The sequence below is a fragment of the Podarcis erhardii genome (assembly GCF_964252035.2).
Source record: "Podarcis erhardii genome assembly, chromosome: 6".
Lineage (NCBI taxonomy): Eukaryota > Metazoa > Chordata > Lepidosauria > Squamata > Lacertidae > Podarcis > Podarcis erhardii.
In genome coordinates, this window is record NC_138510.1 from 62907141 (window position 1) to 62920121 (window position 12981).

A 12981-nucleotide genomic window follows, 5' to 3' on the forward strand; every position below is an offset into this window, starting at 1 on the left:
GGGTAAGTTCACTGGGGTGACAAGTCCTGTCCTCTGTTCAGATGTCTGCAGATTATTGTTATAACTTTTCTATCCTATTAGCTCTTATTTTAACAAAGTTAATTTGTATAAATAGTGGAGCTCAGTTCTTGAACATCTCCGTTGACGAACGTTTCAGAACCCAAACGCCAAAAACCTGGAAGTAAATGCTTCCGTTTTTGAACACGCCTTGGAAGTTGAACAGCTTCCGCTGCATGTTTTTCAGTTTTCTCAATTGAATTTGCTGACAGCCCTTTGCGCCTCTGTTTTTGAACGTTTCGGAAGTCGAACTGTCTTCTGGAACGGATTACATTCGAAAACCGAGGTTCCACTGTATCCTGATCTTGAAATCATGACTCGTAAGTCAATATAAACATCATTCCCATCCCCATTCAGCCATTAATAATTTTTACAGACTACCTGTACCCCAATGGATTTAACGAAGTTGTGTGGAGATGCCAAGAGTGGAAACATTGATTCTACTGGTGTGTCCCAATTGTAATGACAACAGATTTTTCAGCCTACTTCAGTCTCTGTATTATTGCTGTTACATGTTTTCAAGGCTGCAGCTAGCCATTAATCTTTAAACCCTACCTATATTGTCTTTGCTATATAAACTTTGGTATACTCCACATATTTGACCACTCACAATTCAAATTGCTTTACTAAATAAGTCTTGACTCTAAAATAAATAAGTGTTACCTTTCTTAGGCTTATTTATCTTGTACTTATAAAACAGCATGGACAATAAACCTGAGGCTGCAAATATATAAACACAGAAACCAACTCTGTTGGTTTTGCTGTATGTCATCCTGCACTTTTAGTTCTGTGTTCTGCCACATAGGCTCATAAAGGAACTACATGGTTTAGAACAGACATGGAAACCATCAGTTACTTTGAGAGAAAAATGCTAGGCTATCAAAACACATCAACTTGCAAAGGACTGGACAGTGTTATACAGTCTTGCAAATAGCTTTTATACATTCATCTGCCCACTGTTTGGTCTTCTCTTGCAGCTTCTTAATAACCTTTTCCCACTTCCATTCCCTATTCACAAAGTACCAGGGCACCATCATTTCTGTCTGTCTGGACCCTTGTAGACTTCTGAACCAAATGCCCCTCCTGGCACTTTAAGCTTGAGAGAGGTGGCAAGAATAAAACCCCAGCATTCTTTAGCTGGGGAAATTGGCAGCACAGTGCTATCCACCACAGCCTGTCTAGATACTGGGAACACCCGGTGTGGAAGAAAATCACCATCTTTCAGGATTGCCCTGTGCACTGATGCACAAAGACTGTTCCATAGTGCAAAGATTTCTGAGCAAAGCAAAGATTAATTTAGCAGCTGATAAGAAGTGTTGTCATTTGTACTGTTGAGCATGCAAGCAGCTAACTGTACCTCTGCTGCTAAACACAAACCAATGCCTCTGGTGATTTCATTCCACTGGTGATATTATCACCAAGATCTCTCATCCAGAACCAGTCTATCTGATCAGAGTGGTAATATCACAACCAGCAATGTTTTGGGTGGGGAACTGGTAATTATGATGTAGCAAAGCATTCCACTTCCATTTTAATTAAGAAAAAATTCCTTAAAGCCCTTCTTTAAGCAATCTCATTTTAGAGTAAACAGAAACATCAATGTTTTTCTCCCTGTTTAATAAGTGATGGATATTGTTTGTTTCCAACTTAGCCTCCCTCTAGGCAGTCAGCTTATTACTGTCCCGGTGAACTCCTCACTGTCTTGGCATGTCAACAAACTGCGAGAAATTGGGAAGGAAGCCTACAATGTGAGCTATGCTTGGAAGATGGTAAGTGACAGAGCACCCTTTAAAATATGCTAATGTATTGACACGGAAGGAGAATTTTAATTGCAGCAGAACAGGTATTTCCAAGAATTTTGAGTCTGTTGCATGGCTTTGGGCTGCATGTTATCCGCATAGAAGCCTAGCTCTCAATGCTGAAGGTTATACCCTCAGTTAATTGTTATACCCTTAGTTATAGTCTTAGTAAATTGTTAAGCGCTATGTAAATACTACCATCAAAAGTTTAGGAGTGAGGTTTCCTTCCAACTTTCTGAAATTGATGCAGTACACTGTTGTGATGAAATATTTTGTGGGAGTTGGCATCATTACATGACAAGTTAAAATTTTGAATATTTAAATTGACCCTCAGCTATGAAAATGCCATGCTCAGGTCTGGTATGATTTGGGAGTAGTCACATATGTCAGTCCTCCTTGTTGGCATGTATGTTAGTGCTGTGGCAAGAAGTATTATGGGAACCAGTGTTCCTAATTCATCACAACTATACTATAAAGAAAAGAAATTTCAGGAGTGGGAAGTTTAGACTTTTAAGAATATTGGATCATGTAGAACAGCGGTGCTTTACAAGGGTCCTGATTTGCTCCATGAGGCTGTTTACCACATGCCAACTTGTTCCACACTGGGGTCATATATGACGTCATATGTGAAACAGTAAAGACATGGCCACCAAGAGACAATCTGTTGTTCCTCAGCAAGTGAGCTCACTGAAAGTGAAGTTGTGTGTTTGCAGATGTAGTTTGGATTCAAACCATGCCTGCAAATCAACACTTTACCTTTATGGACAGCTTTGTTGGTCTGTAGAGGGGGTGGGGAACCCTTTTTTATTTTGAATTGAAATGGTGACTGCAAACAGAAAAAGCGGAATCTACTGACAGCACCAAGTGTTAATAGTAAGGCCCTTTAAAGTTGTCACCTGACTACCTTCCAGCTTTACTAATCATCTAGTAAAGCAAGGCCTCAGGAAAGAACCTCTGACCTGCAAATCAGCATGCATTTCCCAGCTGTAAAACTGTATGAAATGAACATTTTTTTTCCATGGTTATGTTTGTATCTGCAAACAGTAGACTCTCTAGCATACATTTGATCAGGTTATATAACAGAGTCATGAAAAGCTGAGTCAGAAAGTTGAGTGCATGAAATGGATGGTTCAGAGTGGCTTCTCTTAGTGTATGCGTACAAGAACAATCTCAAGGCCATGGGTAGTGTGGAGATAATCATCCCAGGTGAACTCACCTCTAGTGTTTCAGTATAATGCTTCTTTCTGATGGTCCATGTCTGATGGAAGGCTGTCTGCTTCAAACCAATGGATTCACTAGGTGATGCAGACTGCAAGCACCACAGCCTTCTGTATGGGGAGGCTGGAGTGTTTCTATAGGAGAAATACATTGCGGATGTTATGCAGCCCAGCACAATCACATCAACAACCAGGTTTTCTTCAGTGTCCAGCAATATGTGTAGGTACCTCCATCTCAGATCTCAGCCAATCTAAGCAAGCCATGATTTACTGTTATTGTGTTCACTGGGGCTTTGTCCCTAGTAAATATGTTTAAGCTTGCAGTCTCCAAAGCTAACTCTGAGAAACTTTTAAGAGGTTATACATATTCATCATTTGGCACAGTATTCTTTAATCTTGGGTCACCTAACATTGTTTGACTATCCCTTGCCATTACCTAAGATGGCTAAGTATTATGTATGAATGTCCCTTGATACTCTTTTTGCAATATTGAGAAATAATATTACCCAAGGACTACCTTGCATTTAGATTCTACTTTTCCTATGATTCAGTAGCATGGTAATCTTTAGAAAATGCATAAAATTAGAAAAACAATTACCTTATGAATATTATGTAACACAGTTAGCTGCAGCTTTGAAAACATTTCATTTTGAATCAACATGATAGCAAGCAGTTAAAGACAACAGAAGCAATATTTATTTGGTGTTTTGTGTCCTGTGCCTCTTCCAAGTTGCAGCACAGTTTCCCATGTTGCAGCACAGAGTGGCTTTGACAACTTGTCAGCCTCCATGGTGAGGACAAGAGAGAGAAAAAAATGATTATATGCTCATACACAGTGTACAGAATTATCTTTTGGGGCAGATCTATAACTGCTGACTTCCTGGGGCGACCTTTGTGAACTCAGAGCTGTGTAGTTTTCCCTCAGTAGTTCACATCATTAAACTACTGAATTGTGCCTGTACTACTTCTTTGTCATAGCCATTTTGGGTTCTTGTTGTTTTAAGAAACAAGAAAATATTTAGATGCTGAGCAACTAACGTAAATAATTGTTTTTTGCATGTCTCAATAGTCGCACATTGAGTAGTACTCTTCTAAAATGTTATTATTAATTGCCTTCCACAAGGTGATGTGCTCTAATGATCTAACTTGTCCGAATTTGATTTAATTTTAATGATTCTTATTTTATTTTAATACAAATGCTTTCCTTATTAACTTTGACAATCTTGTGGTTGTTTTTATTTTAGGTTCAAGATACATCATTCATTTTGTGTATTGTTGTGATACAGCCAGAAATACCTGTTAGACAACTTAAAAATCTCAACACCGTACCCAGTAGCAAGCTGCTTTACCATCGGCTAGATCTCTTGGGCCAGCCCAATGCTTGCCTGCATTTCAAACAACTTGCAACCTTAGGTAAAGCGTTTATTTTCTGAAATCCATCCATTCACCAATCCATTGCTATAAGCTGAAATAGTTATACATTATCAAATCACCAGTCGGGAAAACCCTGTTTGATCCTTATCCAATCGTTATTTATATAAATAGCATCTAAGATGTCCATTTCATATGTTAGATAAGGAGAAGCTGAACTCTTGCAACTGTTTTCTTTTTTGTCTTGGAGATTGTATGTTCAGTGAAAGATTTCAAAATACCCATTTTCAGGTGTATGAAAATCCAAAGGAATTATTGGCTTTGTGTCCCAAGTCCTGGGGACTAATCCCAGCCCACACAGAGCAGTGCAAAAGCCTCCAAAGGCTGATAGTTAAAACTCCAGGGAACTATGTGGTTCCATAGCACAACTAGGAGAACAAGGGCCCCAGTCTTTGTGCTCATCTGACCAAGCTCTGGAGCATCCTCCTATTTAGCTGACCTAAAGCTTAGAAGGGAAATCTCATCATGTTTCGCATGCAGAAGGTCTCAGGTTTAGTTCCTGGCATCTACTCTGCCTGAAACTTTGTGGAGCCACTGGTATGATTCAGTATACAACAGCTTCCTCTCTTTCTAATTGTGTTTCACCCTTCCAGCTTTGCTGTCTGATAACTCATGATACCCTCTGTTTTCAGTGGGGTTGCCTGTCTCAGCCCAGCAAAGGCTTTGGTACTCTTAAAGGATAATAATTGAGCGAAAGTCTGCATGTGTGCCCTTGCTGCTACTAGGGCGTGTTGCTTTCTTTCAGCTGCTCTCCGCATTCTCCAAATATAATGGGCCAGTCAGCACTGTGGTTAAATGTTACAAAGTGACGTGTCTTGAGATTGTCAGCTTCATTAAAAAAAACGAAACCCTCGTGAAATAAGTATACCAGAACCAGGTAGCTGCATAATTTACCTTTCGTCAGAAAGGTTGGGTATGGGTAGTGTTGTTACAGTTTTTCAAAGCTGAGCTTGATTCTCCTCGCTGTCAAATAAATCATTAGCAATAACGTGAAAACATTGAAGTTCTTGCCAGTCATGCTGTATCCTGTTGACTTTGGAATTATGCAGATTTTATTCCGAGCTATAAATATTTAATACCATCAATCCCTCTGAAAGAAGCCAGAAGTTAGAACTCTGGTGAGAATATACTTTGAAATATTTTTAATTGGTGAGTTCAGAGACTATAAAAACTGTGTAAAACTTCTGAATGCAGTGGAGCATCTTTTTTTTCTTTTCTGAAAAATACCTTTAAAGTTTTGTGTATTAAAATAAAGCACATTCATTTTAGAAATTTGCCCCAGGTTATATTGCAATAGAAAAATAGAACTTGGAGAGAGGATAAACAATTATTTTTATGCAAAATACTTTTGACAATTTATTTTGACATTAGTGTTCAGACCCAGTTCCTTGTGGAAACAGCTTTTCACTTCCTTATATGTTGTCCCCTAAAAATGAATATGCCCCATAAAACTTCTATCACATTGTGCCCTCTGAGGAATGACCTTCTTCCCCTGCCATCTTTTGAATAAGACTAGACCAAGTGAAAGTAGGCAGTCTTGTAAGCTTCTTGATATCACAGAGTTATAGAATTGTAGAATAGAAGAGTTGGAAGGGATCCCAAGGGTCATTTAGTCCAACCCTCTACAATGCAGGAATCTCAGCTGTAAAGCATCCATGACAGATGGCCGTCCAACCTCTGCCTAAATACCTCCAAGGAAGGAAGAAGTTAAGACACTTGTTTAAAAACTATTAGCAAAAGTAGTTTTATCGTTGTTGTTGTTGCTGTTGCTGCTTATTTAAAGATCTAGGAATAAATTTCACTCGGCTGATTGAAAAAATTGTGAGAAAAAAGAATCCTGAACAGTTTTAATTCATATTTTCCATCCAGTCATATTAACTCAAGCGTGTTCAATGCAAAACTAACATTGTTAAGTGCCTAAGAACCCCTTCACACAAATTTTCTCAGCCTAGGCAAGCTACTTATAGCAAAATTTGCTTCTTATAGCAAAATTCAAGCTTAAACTGAAGAAAGTAGGAAAAACCACAGGGCCGGTAAGATACAATCTAAATCAAATCCCTTATGAATATACAGTAGAAGTGAGGAACAGGTTTAAGGATTTAGATTTAGTGGGCAGAGTGCCTGAAGAACTATGGATGGAGATCGTTGGACAGTGTTCTCGAAGCTACCAGCATGAGTTTGACCAAACCGTGGGAGGCAGTGGAAGACAGGAGTGCCTGGCGTGCTCTGGTCCATGGGGTCACGAAGAGTCGGACATGACTAAACGACTAAACAACAACAACAAGGCAAACTACTGTCTTCAGGTGGCGTGTGCAACCTTGACAGCTGCCTGAGGTGGTCTGAGAAGCCTGCTTCCACTCCAGAATAGATACACCAGGGCAGACATTGCTTATACACCATTGGGCTGCAATCTGTATTCAGGCTGACTCATGTACACGCAGGAGGCTGGCTACCCATCACTGTCTTGCTGTGGGTGGAGACTCTGGGAGGTCCATATGGACTGACAGATGTGGACACCCCAAACGGAACTAGTTGCTGGGTGCCTCAAAACAGCAGACCCAAGTCTTTCTCATCCTTTCCTGTACCCCTTAAGGTCCCAGGCACTAAGACCTGCCTCTAGAAGCTGCTAGAAGTCCCGTTTCTCTATGACATCCTTCAAGCACAACAGGTGTTTGTCTCCTACATTTAAAGCTCCTTCCCTTCCTTTACAATTGAGGAAAGGGAAGAAGGAAAAGCTTCAGTAGTGTACTGTTGCTGCAACAGTACCCCCTGGTGGCCACGTACGTAGCAACACTGATGTTTGAAAAGCATCTCTTGGATTATTTTTGCCTTTTCATCTTGGGTTGGGTTGCTCCAGTTTGTTACTAGCAGCAGCAGCATCACTGAGTTTTCATATGGCTGGGTTTCAGGGATATATTCTGATATTGTGTATATTGCATGTATGTTGCCTTTCCAGAAAGCCCTACGGTAATGCTGTCTGCTGGTAGCTTCTCTTCTCCTTACGAGCATCTGAGCCAGCCTGAGACGAAGAGGATGGTGGAACACTACACGGCATATCTTAGTGACAACACACGCCTCATTGCCAACCCTGGTCTGAAAGTACGTTGCTTCAGATGTCCTTTGTTTTTGGCTTTTAACTTCTTTGGTTACCGTGATAAGTCTGGCTGAAACATTTATTTGAGTTTCCTTGGCTCCAGATTTTCAAGAGGCATCTGGGTTTTTCTTTCTCTGGTGGAGTCTTTGGCTGCATCCCTTGGTTTTCTGCTAGATCAAATAGATGGTTTGGTTGCAATTTTTGCACTTTCCTCAGTGCCAGGAGTACTTTGTACTTAGCAACACAAGGAGTGAATTAACTTGGCACATGAGGAGTAAGAATGATTCTTTCCCGGGCTGGAAAGAATAATGTTAACTGAGTTAATACACACGCACACACTTCTCAGCTAGTTGGACTCAAAAGTAGATTCCCAAAGATAGTGAGATAATGCTGTGTAACCATTTTAAGAGTCCTCAAGTAAAATAAACAATATAAAGGTTTGTTGGATCACGTGGGTGTTATCAGATCAGTGTTACAACACCAGGAACGGAGAACACTCTTTGTATTTGGGAGCATGGAATATAAAGCTGGGGACAGTATTTAGATCTACCCAGAGTAAAACATAAAATACAAAAATGCTAAGCATTTCCTTAGTATATTTGTTTTTTCATTTCTTGAAATTTGCTGTGTCCATCTGGTGTGAGAAGATTTTAAAGAAGTAATTGGGTTTAGATTATCTCCGATGAGTCTTTAGGAAACCCTGCAAGCAGCTTATTATCTTTTCAGGCAAGTCTTAAAAGAACCCTGCTAGGTCTGCCTTTGTTTTGCAGTTCTCTGTCAGAAATGAAGTAATGGCTACCAGTCACGTCACAGATGAATGGATGACACAAATGGAAATGAGTAGCTTGAACAGTTACATTGTCCGCCGTTACATAGCAACGCCCAATGGGGTGCTCAGAATTTATCCTGGTTCCCTCATGGACAAAGCATTTGATCCCACTAGGAGACAATGGTGAGTTTTAGGATCCCATTATGAAAGGTTTAAGAAAGACTTCTAGGTTGATAATTTTGTATGTGTGAGAGAGAATATTTTGTGCTGGATTCGTAAAAAGTCTTTGTGGACTAAGCAAGCAGAATTCTTCTCTAGTGAAATAGTATACAGTGATGAATTCAGTACTTTAAATCTGTAGTGGATATTGCACTGGATGCTTGCGTTTTCCAAGATAGCTTCTTTTTCTTGCCCTTCTGTGCAGCAATGAATAATGAACGCATCTGCATATGGTTACTAAAATCCACCTTCCTCATAAAATCCCTTCCAAGCTTATCTCGTGAAGTTCTCATTATGAATTTCATATTCTTGTGGCAATCTTGAATCTCACTATTGCATACAGCAATCCCCACCCCCCCGGTTCTGGAGATGTCTTATGCTCTTAATTCCACACATAAGATTATGCTAGTTTTAACAGTAGTCTATTAATTATGCACAAGCATGGTTTAAGAAAATGTTTTGTGTACACAGTAAATGTGATAATAAACATGAGGGAACTCCTGAGCGTGTTACATTCCATATGCTCTGTTGAAATAAGCCATCCAGGTGGGGGTTGCAAATCAGCCAAGAAACTAGTTTATATACCAAATGCAGGGTTTCCCCCTCAAGCTATTCACACTGTCAATCACTTCTGTCAAGTCTACTGGCACAGTTTTTTCTCTTGCTCTCTTTTAAATCTGCTCACTGAGCAAAATACAGGAGAAATAAGATAACCATTTTTCAGCTATCCTGTTATTCTACATCTCAAATGTTTGCATTCTCCCCCTCCCCAACAAGAGTCTGTCTTAAGAAGCTTGTTACAGTAACCTTGTTTTAATTAGCTGGATAGTCCTACAGTATATTTCACAACCAAGCAGCAGGCCCGAAGGGGCTGTCCCTGCAGCAGCAAGAAATATCACAGGAAGTAAAAGCTGCAGATACCTCCAGAAAGGTTTATTTAAACAGCAAATACCCTTCATGTTTTGAGTGCAGAAGTTCATCAAGGGCAAATCTCTGAAACAATAACATACATCACCCGTTGCATTTATTTTATTTCTGGAATTTATTTCCTATCATTCTCAAGTATAATCAACGTACACATGCAAAACCTTTTTTAAAAAAAACAGTAACTAGAAGTTACTCTTAAAAAAATGTTGATATAGTTTAGGCACATTGGCTCCCAAAAGCATAAGCAGGCTAAATTCACTTTGCACATAGTTCAGGTGTGTGTGTTTTTTAGCAAAATTCAGGTTCCATGTGTTTTGCAAACCCCCCCCCCCCAGCATTCATTGTTGCCATGCAGAGTTATTTTATTATTTTAAAGATGCTTATTTTACTTTCTCTTAGGTACCTCCATGCTGTGGCAAATCCGGGATTAATTACTTTCACTGGGCCCTACTTAGATGTTGGAGGAGCTGGTTATGTGGTTACCATCAGTCATACGGTTCATTCTTCAAGGTAGATTTGTTTTTGGTAGTGACCAACTGCCGGGAGCCACAATTAAAACTGGTTAATATTTTATGTAAGAATCTCCTCAGATTCAACTTCCTGGAGGAGTAGCTATGTATCCAAGCTCTAGTTCAATGGAACTAAACCATGCAGAGTGGTATTTGGGTGGCATCTGAAAACATGGGCTATTAGACTTTTGCACACTTTAGTTTTTGTATAGCAAGTCTATACAGTGGTACCTCGGGTTAAGTACTTAAATCGTTCTGGAGGTCTGTTCTTAACCTGAAACTGTTCTTAACCTGAAGCACCCCTTTTGCTAATGGGGCCTCCCGCTGCTGCCGTGCCGCCGGAGCAAGATTTCTGTTCTCATCCTGAAGCAAAGTTCTTAACCCGAGGTACTATTTCTGGGTTAGCGGAGTCTGTAACCTGAAGCGTATGTAACCCGAGGTACCACTGTATAATGCAAGAGGTGATGAAGCTAGATAATAGTAGAAGAGGCAGTGGAAGCTTAGTGTCAGTGTGGTGTGTTCTCATTTTATTTTTACCTAGCTATTTAGTTAATTTTGTATTTATAGACTTGTTAAGGTGCACAGAGGTTGTGTGCGCAAGTTTGCATTCCCCATCCCCTATTTGAAGTAGTTTCCTATAGATAAGTTGCTACTTCTATGGCATGGATGCTTCTTCCATGTGGTTAGGGTGCCATATTGCAGCAGTTGGGTGACAGGCTAGTGTGTTATTGTAGGCAGAGAGTTACACTTTGGTCAGGGAGATGCTCATGCAGCCATGCAGTTCACAGAGTCCAGATGAAATTTTACCCAAAAATTATTTAACTCACATGTGAAACTGCTGATCTTCTAACAAAGCTGTGTAATTTGAGCCTAAAATCAGTCTCCATACCTGAGGATAGGAAAGTGGGCAAAGTAACATTTTTAAGGGATCTAAGGAGGATCTGGATAATTACAGGTTGGTTAGCTTTTAATGGCTGTTCTGAGAAAGCTGTGGAAAGCATTATTAAACATTGAATTACCAAGCATGTAGGTGAATAATCTTGCTGAAGCAGATCCAGGATTGCTTGTGCGAGGGTAAGCCCTGTCTCACTAACCTAGAAATAAGAGGGAAGATCCTCTTATGAACATAGGAGCCAACTCCTAAGGACTGAAGTCCCCCCCATAAATTATTTGAGGGGGCGGCCCCCACAAAGTTGATGGGTATTGCCATTCAAATGGTGTGTGTGTGTTATAGCTGTCAACTTTCAGATTTGAAAATAAGGGTTCAGCAGCCTTGAAAATAAGGGATCAGCAGCCTCACCTATCCCGGGGACAGTCTACGGGATATCTAACAATCCTGGATAGTAGCGGGAAGCAGTGGGAAATGGCGCTGGGTAAGGGAATTTCCCGCAAAAAAAGGGAAGGTTGACAGTTATGGTATGTGTGTGCCACGTCTTATGACTGATTATGCGGGGTGGGGCTTACCTCACCCCTCCCTCCCAATTTTTTATTCAATTTGGCACCCCTGCTTATGAATCAGTAACTGGTTCAGAAACAGGAAGCAGAGAATAGGAATAAATGGACAGCTCTCCCAATGGAAAGGGTGTAAAAAATATTGTGGATCAAATTCATGTGTTCACAAATGATATGGGCTTAGGGGGCAGCAGTAAGGTGGCCAAGTTTGCAGATGATGCCTCGAGGTTGTTAAAACAAAAAGGGATTGCATGGAGCTCAAAAGGATATCTTGAAGCTTTTACTGATTTTATTCTCATATATTGTACTCCCCCTTGAAATGTTTTTCATAAAAGTGTGGATTATAAATACGTACATAAACAAACAAACAAAATATATAGTACAGGTGGGAAAATGGTACCAGATGTCTGAGAACAGGGAGATGGTCCCCCCCCCCACCTTCTAAATATTATTGTGAAAAATATGCCAGTATAGGCTCTCGGAGACTGTGTTTTATGGCCCTTTGATGTGTCAGTTGCTAAGGCAACAATATGTAGTCTTGAGCTGAGGAGCAAAATAGGGGTATCAGCAGACCTCCACATATGGGCAAGATGTTATCATTTATTCACAGCGGCTCTTACTACTTCTGCATCTTTTAAGCTTTAACATACACAACACATACCAAATAACCATACTGTCTCCAGTTTAAATTATCATGATTGCGCCCAGCTAATGTTGGCTGTCCTCAAAATTTTATTTTTCTTGTGTTAGAGGGTTTTTGTTCTGATAAAGTAAGATTCCCCAGCTTCCATTACAAAGGGGGGGGACCCCACTTCCTCATTGTTGGGGTGGGGGTAATATTGAAAAACAGAATAATTGACACATTGGATGAAGAGAATGAGAGGGCAGATTGGCAGTATTTAATTCAGGTAGTGGAATGCTAAAAGATGCACTCAATTAACCTAGGGCAGTTCCACACAATCAGGGTTTTTTAAGGAGTGGTGGAGGTGCTTGGCACAATGTTTGTTTCTTATTTGAAATTTATGGTTCACATTATGCATTTCTGTTAGGAAGTTACAGGACTTGCACTACATGTGGCTGGTCAGTCGTTCTCAGACTACTGGGAAGTAGATCTGATCGTGGGCTAGAATTTGAGACCCATTTCTCTCTCCCCCTCCCCCATTTGTCACATGTAAAGGGATAATGTGAGAGCCAGTTTGGCATCATGGTTAGAATCTCAGACTGGAATGATCCCCACTTAACTCCCTGGGTCACCTTGGACCAGTCACTATTTCTCATCCTGTTTTGACTTCTGAATACAGTATGGTTTTGTTCTGTATATTTTTTTGGTGTTTGCTCTGAAACTCAACAAAAATTACATTAAAAAAACTTATTTCTCACCCTAGCTTAACCTCCTAGGAGTAGCACCTTAAAAACCCAACACATTATTTGTGGCATAAACTTTCATAAGCTGGAGACCACTTCATCAGATGCATGGAGTGTGATCATCAGCTGGCAGATATGTATC

At 40.2% G+C, this 12981-nt stretch overlaps 1 protein-coding gene across 1 annotated transcript in view; it reads left to right on the top strand.

The window, feature by feature from the left end:
- Positions 1–12981, top strand: part of CACHD1 (cache domain containing 1) — a 123882-nt gene that overhangs the window by 89137 nt on the left and 21764 nt on the right. Inside the window, exons 12-16 of the mRNA XM_081867132.1 lie at positions 1709–1826; positions 4318–4486; positions 7461–7603; positions 8369–8550; positions 9913–10023. Of these exons, the coding sequence (XP_081723258.1) occupies positions 1709–1826; positions 4318–4486; positions 7461–7603; positions 8369–8550; positions 9913–10023 (723 nt within the window). The remainder of the gene's footprint in view (positions 1–1708; positions 1827–4317; positions 4487–7460; positions 7604–8368; positions 8551–9912; positions 10024–12981) is intronic.